Source organism: Echiichthys vipera (assembly GCF_963691815.1).
Source record: "Echiichthys vipera genome assembly, chromosome: 13".
Taxonomy (NCBI): Eukaryota; Metazoa; Chordata; class Actinopteri; order Perciformes; family Trachinidae; genus Echiichthys; species Echiichthys vipera.
The window spans coordinates 3,114,894-3,135,564 of NC_139838.1; the positions used below are offsets into that span (position 1 = coordinate 3,114,894).

The 20,671-nt window shown below is 40.2% G+C and overlaps 1 protein-coding gene across 2 annotated transcripts; it reads right to left on the bottom strand.

Moving 5' to 3' along the window:
* Positions 1-1,192: 1,192 nt before the first annotated feature.
* tmem106bb (transmembrane protein 106Bb) lies at positions 1,193-14,162 on the bottom strand. 2 transcript variants are annotated; one of them, XM_083925029.1, is made up of 8 exons: positions 14,093-14,162; positions 11,826-12,029; positions 11,431-11,494; positions 10,145-10,304; positions 6,951-7,091; positions 6,812-6,861; positions 6,053-6,106; positions 1,193-5,962 (listed from the first exon to the last, which is right to left on the bottom strand). In XM_083925029.1, the coding sequence occupies exons 2-8, from the start codon at positions 12,019-12,021 to the stop codon at positions 5,824-5,826; spliced, it is 804 nt and encodes a 267-aa protein (XP_083781155.1). In that variant the 5' UTR covers positions 12,022-12,029; positions 14,093-14,162; the 3' UTR covers positions 1,193-5,823. The 2 variants fall into 2 exon arrangements, with proteins under 2 accessions (XP_083781155.1, XP_083781156.1); XM_083925030.1 differs by having other exon boundaries at positions 14,115-14,140.
* Between the last annotated feature and the right edge of the window lie 6,509 nt (positions 14,163-20,671).

Sequence of the window (20,671 nt, forward strand, 5' to 3'; positions counted from 1 at the left end):
GCAAACTAATCAAAAGAAGTACAGTATATATGTTTAACTGTTTATATAAATAAACATTTTATTTGTCAAAACATGTTATTGTGTTACTTACTAATTCAAAGGACAAAAAAAGCTAAAGTTATTTCTATTAAAAATACTTTTTTCCCAGATTTGCTGAAACGTCACTAAATCCTGTCATCTCTAAGTGCTTGTTGTAAGTCTGGTGCAGTGGTAGGCAGCAGATGTCATTGGGAGCACGTTTTTCGGCTGACAGGGAACGGGTTAAGAACCCGTTCCCTGTCAGCCGAAAAACGCTACCAGTGTGCTCCCAATGACATCTGCTGCCTACCACTGCACCAGCTCCCAATGACGTTTTGAATTCTTTGAACCTTGGTGCTACCTAGCAACAACATTTCCATCAATTTTGTGGGAATCACTGTAATCAAGGATGTGTCAGCAACTGGGGGCGTGTACAATGCACAACGGCAGTAAATGTATTATGTTGTGTGTTATTGGGGTGCAGAAATGAATGTGCCATAAAGTGGAGTGGTACTCCTTACTTAGTTCCATGTGAAAGTTCTTATTTTGATTGTTGGTAATTTCCTCTCACCAACCAATCACATCGTGTTGTTTACGGAGGATTATAAGACAACAACAGAGGTCGGCTGTGTGCAGACGAAAAACTACTTCTCTTCTTTAACCTCGACAAAAGCTTTAAAATTAAACAACTGTAATATCTTGAAGAAAATTAAATACTCTGTTTTGCACAGACATATCCGCATTCAAATGTGTGTAAGAGTGCTTTTGAGTGTGCATAGATTTTGTTTTTACCTGTGAACAAATACCAAATACAAAAACGTTAGTGAATGAGGGGTTTTAAGGGAACGGTTGGTGAATAAGGCTCATTGTCCTGCCAGAGTGACCCTCGAGTTCTTGGTCACCTGTCTGAGCAAGACTCCCTTATGATGAGGGAAGAAACTGAATTCAGCATAAGGCTGAAACATAACAGTGAAAAGAAATGAATAAAACTGATAAGATAATCATGTTTTAAATCTTTATTCATGCTCCCACAACAAACAGTGACTATAAATAATACCCGAATAAATTCTTTAAATGACATTAGAGGTAGGAGTCTAAAATAGCTTCAAAAGTAAATGTTAGCAGGGTCTGTTAAAGATGCATTTTTTTTTGGGGGGGGGGGGGGGGGGGGGGGGTAACCTGACTCTCGCCACATGACTTTCGTTTCCTTGCTTCCGTCTTGAGCCTAGCTCCACTCATCCATCTGGATAAGGTCCATAGGAAAGTGATTTCAGGGTCCGCAAAAAAATGGTCAGGCCAATCAGGACCGCTGGGCGGGGTTTTTATAGATGTGCCATAGCAGAGAAATGACTGTTGTTCGGACAACAATGGCGGCTCACATTGAATAAGCAGGCCACATCGAGGAAGAAACCATGTCGGCTGTTCTGTTTGGCTTTTCTCTATATCGCTCTCATCAGCGTCACAGGTTGGTTTCCATGTGAGTGGTTGAAGTAGCACGTCAATAAAGATGACGGACAAGTGGTTTATCCAATTATATGCAAGGATTTATGATAAGGCCCAGCATCCTGAAATCACTTTCCTATGGAGCGATCCCAGGTGGATGAGGGAAGCAAGGAGGAACCAAATTAATCTGGAGAGAGTCAGGTTAGGAAAAGTGTGCTTTTCTTTCAATCCCACTCAATACAAATGTAACAGCTGTAGTCTTGCTTCCCAACCATTAATGATAGTATGAATGTTATACTATAAACACATTTTATTTACAGGATGTTGACATAAATCATGCAAAATTCTTGATATGAAAGATGTTTATCAAATTTGAAATAGTTTCGATACACAGCTGGATAATATTTGTCCAAAGAGGTGAAAAACTACAAGTGTTTCATCAAAAAAATTCATTATGTAAAATGTTGGACAAAATATTACTGCTTATTTTTATGCAAGGTAGAAAAATAAGAATTTTTAGGAGGCGACCTGCACAGTTAGAGGAAATTTTGTAGTGGTCAAGTCATAAGGATCATAAAAACATAGGATGCTTCAAAAAACATAAACATTTTATCAGCAGGATTGGGAGGGTAGAATATAATGATTTATTCAACAAATGTTACGACTACATGATAAATACTACTACTACTACTACTGTCAAAATAAAACGACCCTTCATTATCTAACGACCAAAGGGGTTCAGTGGTCTGCAGTGTCAGCATGTTGAGTACAATAAATACTCTGAAATTTGATTTTCATTTTTGTACAGCTTTAAGAGAATTGAAAACCTAAATGGTAATGAACAAATGCAAATGCATGCCAGCTGTTGGAGGGGCCACAGGAAGTCATTATTCAGTAGTTATTACAGCGGGCCAGTGAGGAATGATGAGTTGTTTTAGAAATTAATTGGCAGTAACATGGACAATCAAGGGTTGACTGAATCTTTGGGTTTTGGACAGACCGATTAATCAATAATAAAAGTCATTGTTGAAAAATAAACTGAAACTTGTCTGCCATTTTACTCTGAGATGAAAACGATATATTCTTGTGATCTGTGTCTGAGTTGCCAGTACAGAGATGTGTTGAGGATACGTTCAGAACAATACAATCGCAACACCTTATATGTTTTTCTCATTATCTGTCCACTGCCCCTTATATTATTATATGTTTACATTGCACTACCATTAGACCACTTATTTATACTTTTTTAAAGGTATCTTTATATTACTGTTGTGATGTGGGCCTGTAATGCTGCTGTTACACTGCAATCTCCCAGCTTGGGATCAATAAAGTATTTCTATTCTATTCTACTGTATATGACGCATTCTTGCAGTGAGATTAAAAAGGTGCAATAGGTGCGTTTCCATTAGGCTCGAATACCCATATCTCGCCAAAACGCCCTTAATTTGCATGTGAGTCGCTCGAGTGGCTGTTTTTTCCCCCTGTGGGAGAGCAGGGCCCTTTTTCTCTCCTGAGAGAAGCCTGGTTGCTGATTGGATGAAGCTCTCTGTGGGATGTGACATGTGGTAGTACAGACGCCACAACACGGTGAATTAGGCTAGACTCTTTTATCCAGTGGTGTAGAAGAACATAGCCATCTTAGATTAAACTGCAACTATTCATTATTTATCCCTTAGAAAGAACGGCGCCGCTGTATCACTGATCAGCTGATCACCGGTGATCTAAACCCATTCAGAGCGATACGTCACCTCCAGAGTCTCTAAATCCCTCTCGGGTCTTTTTTTTGTAATGGACACACGACTTTTGAGAGGACCTGACCTGAAACTTTCTGAGCGGGCACGTTTCCCCTGATGGAAACTCACTAATGTGTAAAATATAGGCACATGCTCAAAAAAACTAGGGGGCAGCATTTCACCTTGTGAAAGAATTTTTATGATTTAATAACACTGTTCAAGACTGTGTACAATTAAACACAATAAACCTGCCATGGACAAGTCCTCACAGAGTCTAGCTCCATCCAGGTGGAGATTACTCGCTCAATGGAGTGTACGGAGACCAGCGGCTCGGCATAAACCTGCTGTTATCAGCGTCTTTCTCACCAACACTCGCTCGCTCGTAAAATAACTGCACAACATTAGAAAGCAGATTACCAACTTGTAGCAAATACTAGTGGTGCCTTTATGCTCTTTCCACACACCAGCACTGAGTCAATCCCAGAGACCATCGGTCTGACCACAATTAGCCTCTGGTGGAAACGGCTAATATTTCATGTTTTCCAGTGTAGCCAGTAGATATCCAGGCCAAGACTTCCTCTTCTGAGCAGCTGTCATTGTTTGCAACTTGAGTTAGATTTGAGAAACGGCGCCTCCATAAACAGATATCTGAATGCATAAAAATAAATAACAAAGCTATTGAAAAGGTAAATCATCATCAGATGAGATAGCGGATGGGTTTCAAGCATTTCAGCCAATGTGTTCCGTCTTGTTTGCTCTCCACACGGACTGTTTACCTGCATCCAACCACAGCATGCTCAAACAGGATTGGTCACTATTACTCGGGCTACAAGAGGAAACCAGAACACTTCTGCTACCCAAATCTTGTCCTGCTGCCTAAAGAGTCTTGTCTGGGTCCGGACCTTAGAATCCATTCACTCCACTCCACATATGTGCATTCACATAGACAGCACAAACATGCCAATCACAATCAAGTTCATTAAACATGCTTACAGTCTATGGTCGCTATTGTTGCAGCTGGAAAACAGAGGATACATTGTTGACTGTTGTAACCTCGGGAAATGTCGTTTCATTTTCAGAATCTGATAAATATATTTCCGAAAACATTTGGAAAGTCTAGAAGAGCCGCATGATTTAATTATTTCAACTTAGCAGAGCGCAAAAATGGAAGTAAGACGGTTCGGTCTGGAAGACTCTTGTGATTGGTTAGGGAAAATTGAATCCCCCACGTAAATCGGTTAGAGTGCAGGGCAATGTCAGACTTCAAATGGAAAGTCGAGTCGAGTGCAACTAGTTGAAAATTCTTTCTCTCAGACAGTCAGCGTTCATATGCAGAATCTGTTTAGAAAGATTATTATGTTGTAGTCTATCTAAAGAGGAATTCAGACCTGGTCACAGCAGAAAGTAACGCAGTGAATCCAAGGTGGTGCTAGAAGCTTAGTAATGTCATGATTTCTCGCAGAACAAGTTGGCACTACTCTGGCTGAGTTAAAAGAATCTTCCACTTCTACCTTTAAAATGTAATGCAATAAAAGTCCTTTCAAAGTTGAAGACAAAAAATAGCAATGTATAAACTATAACAGTGAGCCCCCAACAACCAAAAACTTAAATATATAAGTCAGCAGATTGTACAAACTCAAAGCAGTGCAGAGAGAGACACTATGTAGAACATGAGCTTATGAAACAATCAGACACAGCAGTTTCTGAATATTGAAAATGGAATAACCACCTGCTTCATAGAGCCAAAAATACTCTGTGCTGGATGAATAAATCGTATCTAAATATACTTATAAAGTGCAATATGGTTTGGTAGGTAGTAAGATACCTCTATCAAGTATTTTTCAAAATCTACATTATTATTTAAACAAATCCCCTTGTTCCTTCCTCTTGCATAAAGGACAGATTATGGTTTATGAAAAGTCATCTCATAATTCTAAGATGCAGATCGTGTAGTTATGACGCACAACAATAGTTCCATGTCAGTTTGAGGACCTTAAAATTATGAAAAAGTTTTCTTGTAGCTACTTAATAATGACCTCATAGTAATAAAAATGTTTTCTTGCAATTACAAGAGATGAATCATGGAATTTGGGAATAGTTTTCTTGTGATTCTAAAATAATCATCTACTGATTATGAAATAGTTTCCTTGTAACCATTTGATACACATCGTAATCATGACATTCATCTTATGACAGGATACATGTCTGGTTTTTGTATTTCCTTGTAATTACAGGATCCATATTTCATCTTTTATTTCATTTAATAATGAGATAAGGATCTTGTAATTATACAATTTCTAATAATTGCAACATTCAGATCTTGTAATTGTTTTCCTGTACTTATGAAATACAGATGTCATAATTATGAGATACACATCTCTCAAGTACGAGACAATGTTCCTGTAACTATGAGACACAGGACTCATACTATTGTCATGAATAGTCATAATTACTGGACTGTTTTTTCTTTGCTGAATTCAATGTGATTCAACAACATCATTTTCTTATCTTCGTGTGGATTTCTTCTGGTATTGATATTGCAGTAAACACTTGCTTTATGGTGGCGACAGGAGTGTGTTAGACACTGCACACTTCTCAGGCAGAGCTGTTGGGGAGTATAGTGGTGGGGTTATTCAGCAGGATGTGGGATGCTAAAGGGCTTGGTCATCCCTCTGATAGAGGTGGTGTTCCCTCCACAGTCGACGTACTGGTACATCTCCTGAGACACCTGCTCCGCATGACCAAAGTATGTGGAGGTGACTGTCACTCTGCGGAGGGTGGAGAGGCACGAGGTGAGGCCACCAACACACACTATACACAGATTAGATCAAATACATGTGTGGATCAACACAACTCACTGCATCATGACGACAATGTTGTGGACCTTGATGGTTTGCAGAGTGCAGTAGTCACTGGAAAAATAAAACAAGAGAAGGGAAATGTGTATCGTGAAACTATTCAAAAATGACCGAGTGAAGAAATCCCAGCTTAACCATGAACTCTACTGGTCTGGGTTAAAGTTAAGATATATACAAAAGTTAAAACAACCTATGTAAAGTGGTAAAGATTCCCTGTTAGGGGTGTTCCATATCATATTGTTTATGACAACACTGATACAAAGTATTGTTAAACACTTAACAAATGTGTGATCATTATATTAAAGGTTGAAATGGAGAATGAGCTTACAAAAACGTAAATAAATCAGTGTTCGCATTCCAAATCAGTCCTGCTGTGGAGAACACACTGGCAGAGAGGTGGCAGGTCTCAGCAGGTGCTGCTTTGTATATCTATAGCATGGGCGTGTGCGTGTGTATATATACACCGTACACACATATGCACGCAGATTGCTCTAAGACTGCAAGGGAAGCCGCGCTTCCCCTAAAATATCACCCAAATAAAAAGTGGTGAAATATGTACTGCTGTGTGTACATTTCATTGACAAAATACACGCTAGAAAGCCTTCATCTTTTGTTCAGAATCAGCTACTTATCACAGGTAACTGGCTCAACTTCCTTCTCATTCATCCCCACAGCTCTTTACACAAGTTACATTTCACTGAGTAACCTGTCTTGTTTAATAGAAAAAAACAAATAAATCCACCTTATACAAGTACTTACTACATGTAGTTCATCTCATCTGCGATGATGGTGGGGACCATATAATCAATCTGAAAACAGAAATGGGGACAACAGTAAAGAGTCAGACATGTACCCACACAGAGGAAAGGTTAAGTTGTAACTAGAAAGTGAATTGTACCTGTTTCATGTCCAGAGGACTGATGACAGTGATGTTACTGATGCGGGATTTACCAATCACCGTCTTGGCAAACTGCACCTGAGCTGTGATGTTGGCCACCTCCACTGAGTAGTAATTGTTGTTGGTGATATTGAGAGTGTTCTGAAAGAGAGCCAACATTGGAAGTGTTGACTGGTATTAGCTTTTATACATCTATGAGGCGGCAAATGTATACTTAACCATAATATATTAAACAGTACAGGAGTTGTGTTTGAGGGAGAATCCATGCCCAAATCTAAAGGTTTTGATTCAAATCCGTCTTGTAACTTATTCTTAATTACTCGAAATGCTACAAAAACACTCAAATGTCCCTGTATTCAGGAGGACAGCTATGGTCCAGCTGCTACTTCAAGGTGACATACTGAAATACATGTTACATGTTTGGGATGGCTCGTGGGCACAATCTTTTGCAATGCCTCATCTTATGTAGTATACTTGCTGTAGGTTTAATGTTAGCCTGTACTCTGTAGTAATGCAAATGTAAATGTTTTAACATTAACTACCTGCCACCACCATGTCTGTAAAAATGACTGCATCTACTGTAAGTGATTAGGTGTTTCTACATGCATGCTTGTGCCAATGTGTGCATTATTTGTGTATGAATCTCAAGTTGTTGCACTTCAACCAATGGTTGTACAATATATTGTTGCTATATAATATATGTCTGTTGTAAAAATGGCCTTTGAATATTTTGTAAAGTTGCTAATAAAGAAGTTCATGTTTTAAACATAGACTGTATAAAATATGGACCTAGCCTCTCCGTAGAGATCCGTTCTCTCGACTTGATTCAATCGTCCTCGCCTATGGGAGTCTCCATCTTATCAGACTTTTACTCCTCCTCATTTCCTCTTACCATGATGTGACGTTGCGTGGAGGGAGATACATCCATCCGGCTGACCTTGAATGAATTGACCACATTAGCTAAGCTAACAGAACACGCTACTTGATAAACGGGAGTGTGAGTCAATGTTGAGTTTTTTTGTAACAGGAACAGGATTTTTTAGAGGGTAGAGTCGAGTGCAGGCACTCCTGTGTCAGTCTAGTGGAAAACACTAGACTGACACAGGAGTGAAGTGCAGGCAGCATTTATGATCTATGATTTAAACTGATATTCAACACAGTACCATGCTCATAGACTGTAAAACACCGACCCTCACGGCCCGAATCCTCCTGCTGCTCCAGATTAGCATCTAGTGTATGTGCCATCGATAGAAGGTTATAGTGCAAGTCATGGTGCAAGTGCTGTTATTTAATTAGCATAACAAAGTTAACGTTAACACGTTGTGTTCCCAAATAATCTGTTGGTACAGTTAATCGAAGAGCAAACCATCTTGTTGAATGACGCAGTTCAGGTCGGGATGACAGAGGAGAAGTGAGGGCCAGAGGCTAGCTTTCACTCAAGAGGCCACGCCCCCAATTTTTCCTAAACTTTAAACTCCAATAAAATAAAAACTAGCCTTGTAAAAGAAAAAATGTCACCCCCACCCCACCCCCCCTCAGTGTTGTCATGGAGATATGACCTAAACATACAGACTAGAATGTTCTTTTGTCCCAGGCCTTAAACGGGTTTAATGATGCTGTGAAAACGGCCTGTTTAACATGGGGGTCAATGAGAAACTGCTCTATTATAAAAACCTGCTCCTAGTGTACACTCAGAGAACTGCAGTTTTTGGCACTTCCTGAGAAAATCCTTACTTTTTTTTAACATGGTATCGAATTGGCATCGAGAATCATGTAATTTTACTGTTATTTGCACCAACTACTGAATTTTTGGTCTCATGACTTCTCTAGTCAACACAGCACATCTTCTCTTCCAGCAAGCTGCAGAGTAGGCTACCATATATTACAAGGTTAATATAGGCTAGCCTACATACAACAGCATCAACTACTGTATTCAAGTCTGTATGTTTATCTACTGCATGTAGTGTTAATGTTTATTTTCCTGTGTTTTTCTGGCTGTCTATGTCTGACCATAGGTGTTTTAACACTGGACAGCAAGCTGGCAATTTGGCTGCCTTTTTCTCGGCCTGGTCCGCATATTCAGACGGATCGCAGTAAATTGACTGATCTATCCCCCAAATGTGTTGGTTGGACCCTACATATATTGGCAGTTCGATTTCCAGAGTTTTGGGCGAAGGTTTCGATGATGTGAACTGTTGTGCGACGCAGTTGGGAGTTTTAGAAGCAGGAAACAGCTGATCACAGGAACTAGAGACAGCAATTCATCACCTAGTCATCACTGCAACCGCGACAACAAAATATCGACCGTAGAGACCGCACAAAACCTAATTTTTAACATTAACCCAATTGAAACTTCTCGTTTTCGTCATTGTGGTTTTAAAAAATGACACTGGTGTAACAGGGCTATCTTCTTCTGACTGTTGTTTGTCACACATTGTGCTTCACGTCACGTGTTTATGTGTTACCCAGAACGTCACGATATTACGGCTCAGCACGTTATTCAGTGTTTTCATAAAAGCCTTATTTTTATGCATTTCTTAATACACAAAATACACAGTTACTCAGCTTGAGTTGTGGCTCTGTGTTTACCTGGCCTGGCTTTCAATTGGCACTTTTGGCAGTGCTGATTTAAGTTTCCATTACCCGTTCTAGTGCGCCAAGCCACACCAAGATGGACCTTCTCTGGAGTAGGGTCACCAAGTAGGCCACGGTGAAGTCTTGCCAGCTTCACCCAACCAAGTTAGGACACCCCAAGAAAGCTGTGTTATGAGCCTCAACTCGAGTAAAAGTCTGTGTTCAGTCCTCAGTACTTTTGTAGCTTCTAACTGAATCTTTTGTCTAAAGTTTAGTTTCTATCCTCCTGGTTTCTGATTTCTGTTTTCTGTTGTATTTTACTGTCATGGTTGCATTCAGCTGTTTCAGAGTCATGTTGAGTTACTGCAGATGCAAAGCCAACATTTCTGGATTTTGCTGCTTCACAATAAAAACTTTTAAACAACATAATAGGGAGACTTTTTTTGTGAATAATTCATAGGAAATTCAATTCTGTGCATCTGCAGTGCCGAGCCAGGCCATGTGTATGGAAAAACGGCATTAGTGTTTCCTGACAGACTCAAGCTACCCTTTTTCCTAAACAAGAACATTAGATAAATTCCTTGTGTTGCTGAATTCTTTTGTTTTTGACTGAAGCTCACCGTGATGTTGAGATAGACGCTGCGTTTGTCTTGGTCGTAGCTGACAAATACAGACTTTACCCCAACGTAGGACACATCGATGGACCGAGGGAAGAGGAAGAAGACAGCCAGACTGGACAGTAACAGGCAGACAACCACTGATGCTGATACATACAACTTCCTGAGGAGGACACAAGACAACCCTTACTCAACACACAAGGCTAACTACGAAATGTAACGGAGCTTTATACGTACTTAGGATGGACTTTGTAATTGGACTTACTTATATAGCACCTTTCTAGTCTTCTGACTACTCAAGGCACTTAACACAATTTGTTACATTTATCCAGACATTCATACTGATGCTCTGACCACCATCTAATCTAACCATTCACACCACATTCACAAACAATTCAATTCTGTACATCTGTCATTTTGAGTCTAGCATCCTCTAATTTTGCAGTACTATGAAATAATACGGTCACTGCAAAAACATTTTTTAATAGCCCTATAATGTTACAGTACACCAGAACTGGGGCCTCATTTATAAAACTGTGCGTTGGATTTTCTTCAAAGGTGGCGTACGGACATAACATAGGATGTGCGTGCAAATAAAAATATTGGGATTTGGAAGAGTGCACAAAAGTTCTACGCCGGTTTCCCTTTATAAATCACAATAAACTCTAAATGGGGCGCAGCTTTTGTGGCTACATGTAACACCCATAGATGCCTGCAAATAGTCAATGAAACGCCCCAAATTAATATTCACTCATATCGACATTATGACAAATGCAGAGGGAAACAAAAAAAAAAAAGACAACAATCAATGTGAAGTTGAGGTTCTTGTTGGAGAGGTGAAAAAAAAAAAAAAAAGTGTGAGCATTAATAATGATAAAACGGCCGTAGAGTGGAGACATGATGTGAGTGTGCGTCATAACGCACTGTGATGGCAAGACTTTTTATACCTATCCATTTGATTTGTTTGATCTAAAAAGCTCCAGTTGTGGAAAAGAGTCAAATTTAGTTTTAAAAACAATACAAATAAAGACTGTATTAAACACTGTGATATATGAAACCTATGCTCCCTATGCTGAGAATAATGCACACATTCCAGCCAATCAGTTTCAAGTTTTTGTGTAGTTTCAAAAAAGTTTCTAAACAAGAGTGCTAAATTATGTTTAATCAAACTTCTCCTATACTTGCAAATACTTAAAGATAAAAATCTTGAACTGCAAAGAGACTTAAAGAATGTTTGTGGCTTGATCTAACAGTCCTTAAAAAGGACACACAAAGATAAAAGTACTTACGTCCTCCTCGGCCGCAGCCTTTGGTCACTATATGGAATCAATGCCACAAGTTGATTTTCTTGTCCTGAAACACAGGCAACAATCAATGATAGGTGACTATCAGCTGTTCTGGAAAAGTCTGTGGTGCAGATTAAGTCTGTTTTACATTATCCCCCTAGTTTACTTAAGGATTATCACTGGATATTGTCAAATCATAAAATAATAAACAGTCTATGGTTAATATGGGCCTCCCGTCCCAACCCTGCAGCTTCCAAAATTTGGCTGCGCAACAAAACCTCGACCGGAGAGCCAGAGAGGCCAGACACCGCCGCAGTGCGCTTGTAGTAACACTGGTGTTTTCACAAGTCTATTAACCAGTGGACAAAATTTCCTCACTGTGTACACAGTGTTGTTACCTCTGGGGATCCTCCCTGTGCCCTGACATGTGGGACACGTCACACTGTCCCGTCCTGTGAACTCCACATAGGGAAACTGGGAGACGTCTCCACCCTTTCCATCCTCAGTCTGGTTGTCCTCCAGAGGAGAGGTCAGGCTGTCATGACCCTCATCGTGGCTTGTCTGCTTACTGAGATGGGAAAAAGACTTCCCCATAGTCACACCTGGAAAACACAAGAACAACCTGTGATTCACAGTCAGCTGAGCTTCTATTAAAAGCAGGAGTAGAAATATGCAAACATGTTATCTTCTGAGGGTACAAAGTTTGTTGTTTTTTCAAATTTCTTCTGAGATCAGCCGAGATAACTCAATATCAATTAATCTGATTGGCTCACAAATTTCATCTATGTAAATAACTGTATTGGAAAAATCTCTCATAGCAAAAAAATATTATGTCAAATCGGTGTGTTTAATCTGGCTCACACAGTGCAAGTTGGCTTACATGGTATGATAGGGATGTTTACCCCATACAATCAGTACCTAAAAGGTTTTGGTGTTCCCTAATTATTAATTTTCATTATGCAATTCATAAGGGGATAAGTGAATTCATCGTTAAAAAATATAATATATGAATCAAGATTAGCATATGATCATTTTCCTACAAATCCTTCTTAGGGCGCACTCACACTGTCCTTCCATAACGGGTCTCTCGAGCCTAATTAATTTGATCAGTGTGAGTGCAACCGCTCCGCGCCTAGCAGCTGCCAGCTGGCCGTCCACGGCCTGTTTGAGAGAGGTGGGCTTTAGCGGAGCCGTTTGCACATGTACGAGCACGAGCGTGCGCACGTGTACGAGCACGAGCACGAGCACGAGCCCGAGCACGAGCCCTACGGCGGTAGCTTTATGTGCGCCTGTTCGGACATGTTAATAGAAGGACGGACCATGCGCGGACATTTAACAACAACAACAATGGCGGTGAAAGGTTCACGTTGGTGTGATGCCGATGGGGAGTGTTTAATGCAGATTTGGTCGGATGAAAATATTCAAAAACAGTCGACAAGACGCACAAAAACTCCGAGGTCTGTGGAAAGATTTGTAAACAAAGCCACACACACGCGATCAATGCATGTGACGTGTTACGGCATGGCATATGGACAGCAAGATGTATTGGCCAAGGCCCTGGCAGTGTGAGTACAAACGGGGCTGGGGCGCGGGGGGAGAGGCAAGGGGGGCAAGTACCCTAAAGCCGGGGTCGCGGTGCCGAAGGATAGTGTGAGTGCGACCTTAGGGCGTAGAATGACCTCACTGGAAGATTTGTCCTACCTGGTAGGCTATTTGCTACTTTGAGGAACTCTGTGTAGAGGAAAATCATTCCTTCATAGAGGGATTTATACAACTGCACCACTTTGGTTTCTGGAGCTGGAGTTTGGAAGCCATATATCGAAAAATAATCAAAGAATTCTTGTTTTTTTTTAGAGCCTAGTTGAGCGAATGTAACCAACAATTGCTTATCACTGGGTTTACAGTCGGTCTTAAGCATATGTTCAGAGCAATTCTCAATAACGGCAACGTTACTTCACCACAACCTGGTGTTTGTCAACAGGCTCAGGTGACGGAACAGACTTCAGGTCTGCCGCCAACTGCCACACACAACTTGCAAAGTTGCACAGCACGTGTGGTGAACAAGAATCCCTCGTGCCATTCTCGAGTAAATGCATTATTGAACCATGTCATGCAGTGACGTTAGAGCCGCTAACATTAGCCTGTGGACTTTATGTTAGAGCTAACGTTAGTGGCCTTACAAGCAACGAAGTCAGTGAACACTAACGTAAGTACATAACGATGAACTCTGTTTCGATGTAGATAACAACAGTATACCGAAGTGTCAAAGCCTGCTAAAAGAACAGCCCACCACACTAACATTTAGCTTGTTAGCTTTCTATGACTAGCTGACAGGTAACACACTCAAAAATAAACATTTCCCCTGGCCAGGACTACAGGAGCTAACGTTAACTGACCTAATGTTAGATAGTTTATCCCCAAAGCAATTTCAGTCAAAAGCAACTGGACTTGGTTATTTGTCTAGGATGACGTTTAGACAAATAACCAAGTCCAGTTGCTTTTCGAAATTGCTTTGGGGATAACGATGACCTGGACAAATGAGAATATTTACAGGCTTGTTAGCTAGTTTAATATCTAACACAATATAGCGATTAGAAGTTAATGTGCGAAACACTGCAATAACAGCTAATTTCAGGGAAATCTGGTCAGAGATAATGAACGTTACCTCGATTGGAATCTGTATTTACCAGATCACAGCTGCTGCTCTCAGATCATCGACTTTAGTTTGTTTATCTTCTTCTTCTTCTGATGAATTCGCGGCAGACTCGACCAGGTCCCCAGGACAGACGCTCTAATCGTATGCCACCACCGTCTTAGAGGTCAGGCGCGGTACTGCAGCACTCGCCTGTTTAAGTGGCGGTCCTGTGCCCGGGAGCATAGACATATAAAGAGTAGACGCCGCATCGAACGTTTGGCCGCGAGAAATGCGGCCGCCATCTTGGACCGGTCATTCTCCCAGATCAGTTCTATGAGTGACTAGTTGAGCCTATGAGTTGAGCAGCAGAAGGAACAAGATGCCAGAGCACTATGCAGCGTATTCCTGCTCTAATCTAATATTACAATATTACAATTCATAATCAGTACGGTACAGTACAATTTTAAACAATTATACATAAATCCATGCATTTTTGAATGTTATAGTGAGTCCCTCAGGCTGTGGCAGGTAGATACATATTTAGCTGCCAGAGGAGCTGCTGTCCCTTATTATATTATTATTATCTTGTCACAGTAGAGGCATGGAGATTAGCCTCTGTGGGAATCTTAGTTAATTTACCCCCCGCCATATGTGTGTGTGTGTGTGTGTGTGTGTGTGTGTGTTTGCGTGCGTGCGTGTGCGTGTGTGTGTGTGTGTGCATGCCCGTGTAGATATGAAAGGAAAAGCAGGGAGGAGAGGGGTTGTCGTACATGTGGTCTAGTGTAAATGGATTGCACATTTCCAGCAGTAGGTCAGCGGAGGATGTGCTGTGGTTTCATGAGAGGAAGACACTTCAGAGACAGTTCATCTCAGGTCACCTCAGATATTCTCAGTTTTGTTTTTTTAAATATTGAACATGACATTGACATGAATTATGAGATAATTTTTCATGTCATGTCACTTTTTTTTTTTAAGTTTAGACTATCAAAGGAGAAGTGGCAGAATCGGATCAATATCCTTTGCTGTTAAACTGTTTCATCAAACAGGAGCAACATGATGTGGGGTTTATTATAAAGAATGAATTAGAGATTTACGAGGCAAGCGTGAACATGTATTTCCACTCTGTGCCCGATATTCTCACAGCTGAACAAAATGTTCCATACATTTTTACTTGGTTCTCCACATCTCCACTTAAAGCAGGACGAACGTCACATGTGTGTAAACCAGAACTGATGAGTCCAGGCTTTTTTAGTTCAGTTGTACCACAGAAGTTGAAACAGTCTGAAAAGAAAAAAATCATACATTTATTTAACTAAGGAAAAATCTTAAATCGTTTGTATAATTTAAAATGGATATTACTGAACTATGCCCCGTGTTTTTGTTTGCACATTAAATACATTTACTACATCATTAAAATATAAATAAATAGAGCTACACTGTAATTGGTAATTGTGCAAGAACAAAACAGTGTGAAAATGATCGATTTAACAAAATGTTATATATATTTTTATACCACACACACACTCGCTCCCTCTCCTCTCCACTACCACGACTATGCGACTGGCAGAGCATGGATCATTTCTAAATATTTATAAACATATAGGGTTCGGCTCTTGCTTTTTTTTTAGTGCTATAAATGGAAGTGTGTCTGTGTGACTTGTATTTAGATGTGTCCAAAATGTCATCTCTCTCTCTGACCTAATTGTATTGATACTCTTGATTTATATGTATTTTAATTTTCTCTGTGTGTGTGTGTGTGTGTGTGTGAGAGAGAGAGAGAGAGAAAGAGAGAGAGTGAGTGAGAGAGAGATGTATGTATTCATGTATGAAATATAGCCTATTAATACTCTATAAATGATTTCTCTTGTTGTGTTTATATTTATAGTGTTTGTAAAACACCTATCATACATCACATATATCATATATCACAATATTCTATTACTGTTAATCCCACTATGAATATTAAAATACGCCGAACCGTGTCCTGTCCTTACACTGAGTGGAGCGGGCGACCGGTCCAAGAAGGCGGCCCCACCGCTCGTCAGCGCCAATAGGCCCAACCATAGACATATAAAGAGTAGATACCGCATCGAACGTTGGGCCGCGAGAAATGCGGCCGCCATCTTGGACCGGTCATCCTACCAGATAAGTTCTATGAGTGACTCGTTGAGCCTCTGAGTTGAGCAGCAGAAGGAACAAGATGCCAGAGCACTGTGCAGCGTATTCCTGCTCTAATCTAATATTACAATATTACAATTCATAATCAGTACGGTACAGTACAATTTTAAACAATTATACATAAATCCATGCATTTTTGAATGTTATAGTGAGTCCCTCAGGCTGTGGCAGGTAGATACATATTTAGCTGCCAGAGGAGCTGCTGTCCCTTATTATATTATTATTATCTTGTCACAGTAGAGGCGTGGAGATTAGCCTCTGTGGGAATGTTAGTTAATTTACCCCCCGGCCAGATGTGTGTGTGCAAGCCTGTGTAGATATGAAAGGAGAAGCAGGGAGGAGAGGGGTTGTCGTACATGTGGTCTAGTGTAAATGGATTGCACATTTCCAGCAGTAGGTCAGCGGAGGATGTGCTGTGGTTTCATGAGAGGAAGACACTTCAGAGACAGTTAATCTCAGGTCACCTCAGATATTCTCAGTTTTGTTTTTTTAAATATTGAACATGACATTGAGATGAATTATGAGATCATTTTTCATGTCATGTCACTTTTTTTTTAAAGTTTAGACTATCAAAGGAGAAGTGGCAGAATCTGATCAATATCCTTTGCTGTTAAACTGTTTCATCAAACAGGAGCAACATGATGTGGGGTTTATTCTAAAGAATGAATTAGAGATTTACGAGGCAAGCGTGAACATGTATTTCCACTCTGTGCCCGATATTCTCACAGCTGAACAAAATGTTCCATACATTTTTACTTGGTTCTCCACATCTCCACCTGAAAGCAGGACGAACGTCACATGTTTGTAAACCAGAACTGATGAGTCCACGCTTTTTTAGTTCAGTTGTACCACAGAAGTTGAAACAGTCTGAAAAGAAAAAATCATAAATTTATTTTGAATAAGGAAAAATCTTAAATCGTTTGTATAATTTAAAATGGATATTACTGAACTATGCCCCGTGTTTTTGTTTGCACATGAAATACAATTACTACATCATTAAAATATGTAATAAAGAAGACATTCACATAATTAGACCTTGCCTAAAAACAAAGGACACAGTCATTTTAGATACTATACAAAGTAGTCCTACAACATCACTGTATTTACCAATTAGAGCTACACTCTACACTTGGTAATTGTGCAAGAACAAAACAGTGTGAAAATGATCGATTTAACAAAATTTTATATATATTTTTATACCACACACACTCGCTCAAATGTGGACCCTCCCTCTCCTCTCCACTACCACGACTATGCCACTGGCAGAGCATGGATTATTTCTGAATATTTATTAACATATAGGGTTCGGCTCTTGGTTTCTTTTTAGTGCTTTAAATGAAAGTGTGTCTGTTTGACTTGTATTTAGATGTGTCCAAAATGTCATCTCTCTCTTTGACCTAATTGTATTGATACTCTTGATTTATATGTATTTTAATTTTCTATGAGTGTGTGTGTGTGTGTGTGTGTGTGTGCGTGTGTTTGTGTGTGTGTGTGTGTGAGAGAGAGAGAGAGAAAGAGAGAGAGTGAGTGAGAGAGAGATTTATGTATTCATGTATGAAATACAGCCTATTAATACTCTATAAATGATTTCTCTTGTTGTGTTTATATTTATAGTGTTTGCAAAACACCTATCATACATCACATATATCATATATCAGAATATTCTATTACTGTTAATCCCACTGTGAATATTAAAATACGCTGAACCGTGTCCTGTCCTTACACTGAGTGGAGCGGGCGACCGGGCCAAGATGGCGGCTCCACCGCTCGTCAGCGCCAATAGGCCCAACGTTCGATGAGGCGTCTACTCTTTATGTCTATGGGCCCAACGTTCGATGAGGCGTCTACTCTTTATGTCTATGCCCGGGAGTACATTCGCCCATTCACTTCCCTCATGGACATAGAAAAATAAAGGACGTTGGACGGGAAAAAAGCGCCCATTCATTCCAATGGAATGCCGCTTAGTGGTGCAGGCGATAGATATAAGCACTAGATATGCCACGGCTCTGTTGAGGTCCAGTCGGCTGACGGCGGCACCATCTAGAGGTCTCTCCAGCGCCTCATCATGAATGGTGCAATGCACCATACGGACAATTCATACAAACATGTAGCACATTTAAGTGCTTAGTGATGACACTGAAAACATGTGTAGTGATGGCAAGATGAAGCATTATGGAGCATTGAAGCTTTCCATCTAATTGGTTCACTCATGGGCTGCAGCTCCACAGTGCTTCATTTGCTCTACTGTGCCATCAAGTGGACAATAAATGTAAAACAGGCTCAGGAGTGATTAGAATGACACCATGGCTTTGATGCACAATAAATTGGTTGGACATTTAGACACAAAATTAATAGAGTTTTGAAAATATATTGTGATGGAACTTTATTCACAATGGGAGGATGTAGCTGTGAATAAATGCTGCATTAAATACCGGATATATGGAATTAAGTTTTATTAAAATTAACAGTAACTATACTGATATAAACAAACCCGAAGACATCACAAAATTTAGTTATTGATAAGACTTAACAGAGAGGAGATACTTAAGTAGATTATTTTTAAAGGCATTGTGTCTCCTGAATTAAAATGTGTAATGTTGTAAACATGTTATGGATTGGATGAAGAGGTCAAACTTTGCTGGGTTGGTCAGGTTCACTTCATCAGTCGACAGCTTAACTAGGAACCAGCAGTGATCAACAATACTACACATGTCCATGTCTTTCTAATTGCAGCTGTAATGTTTTAAATGTGTGTGCTCAAACAGGAGATCTGCAGGGGCTTGCAAAGTGTACTAAAGATTTGAAAAACTGCTGCTGCTTTTCATGTGTGTGCAATGTTCAATAGTTGGGCCTAAGTATGCAGTATGATTTCCATGCAGTGCATACACACAATGCTCTTTTTTCAATAAACACTGAATGAAACCCTTCTCCTTCTCCATAAACAAAATGCTACAGCATGTTAGTCAGGCAACAGTGTTCACCGAGCTGCATACATCTCAACTGACCTCTTCTGAACGGCGTAGTGTAATAAGGTGCACCATTATAATTCATTACAACTATTAATGCTGTAATAGAGAAAAAACAACATATAAATATAATCCCAACCTGGCGTAAAATCATCCCTTGGTCTTTTTCGGCACTTACATACATCACATAAGCCGAGACAGTTTTTTTCATGTCACAACTATTAACGGAGAAATCCGGGAGAGTCACTAACAGTCGGACGTGGCTAACAGTGATTAGCTTGGGGCAGAAGGTGAAGGCCTTAAAACGTCTTTTTTAACCACTAATACTGCTCAAAATCCCTACACACGAGACAAAGCACCAACAGCGTAGTTAGTGAACCCAGAGTTTATTAAAAGAGTGTTTTAAAGACTTACCTACTGGCCTCTGTAACAGCTCCTCTCGTAGTAAAGTCCATTCAAGTGGATTACCAAAGTCAATCCCAAAGGAAGGAGCCCATTGCAGCTTTGTTTTCTGTGTAGGGACTCTTCTCATGCTACTGCAGAGGTTTGCTGTTATTTTGAGCTGTATTAGTGGTTAAAAAATACGTTTTAATGCCTTCACTGTGCTGCCCCGAGCTAATCAGTCTTAGAGACTGTTAGTGACTCTCCTGGATTTCTCTGTGAATAGTTTATAAACAAAAAAACTGTCTCTATGGCTTATTCAGGGATGCCCAATCCTACTCCTTTAGAGCCACTGTCCTGCATGTTTTAGGTTTCTCCTTGCCCCGACACAACTGACTCTAATGGTTATCAAACCTGTGATGAGCTTCAGCTGCTTGAAAACGAGCACATCATTAGACTCAGGTGTGTTAGAGCAGGGTGAAATCTAAGACTTGCAGGGAAGTAGCTCCCCAGGAGCAGGATTGGGCAACCCTAGCTTATTTGATGTTTGTAAGTGCCGATTTTACGCCAGGATTTCTCTTTAATAATAACTGGCAGTGACGGAGTAGAGTTGTGACTGTGAAGTTTATGTGTTTTGCTCTGGACGTGACCTTACAAAGGTGGCAGAAATGTAGTGCGCACTTAAACTATAATAATATCTGCCACAGTAGATATGAAAATCATTGGTAAGATGTTTGTGAATCTGAAGAGAGGCTGAGCAGCTGCTGTTGTCACAGAAACACAACAGGGAAACCACAACACTGGGGCTCTGCAGCAAAGAAAGCAGTGATAGTGAGCCATGTTTTTTCTTACCCTCTATACCCCCCCCCCCCAACACACACACACAGGCGTAGAGTTTTTTTAAATCATTTGTAATTTTGACATACTCTGATGTTATATCTGAAACTTGATTCTCTTGTTGTGTCCACCCTGTCCTTGTATATTGACAGGTGTCTTCGAGATGGCCCCTGGCGATATTCGCCTCAGGCCCCAAATCATTAAGTCCGCCCCTGTGTAGGTGTCATGATTATTAACTTACTACAGT

Coding starts and splice junctions, on each gene's coding strand:
- tmem106bb (XM_083925029.1), bottom strand. CDS start 12,021: ATGGGGAAGTCTTTTTCCCATCTCAGTAAGCAGACAAGCCACGATGAG. Junction 10,305..11,430: donor AGGCTGCGGCCGAGGAGGAC/GTAAGTACTTTT, acceptor TGTCCTCCTCAG/GAAGTTGTATGTATCAGCAT. Junction 6,107..6,811: donor GATGAGATGAACTACATGTA/GTAAGTACTTGT, acceptor TTATTTTTCCAG/TGACTACTGCACTCTGCAAA.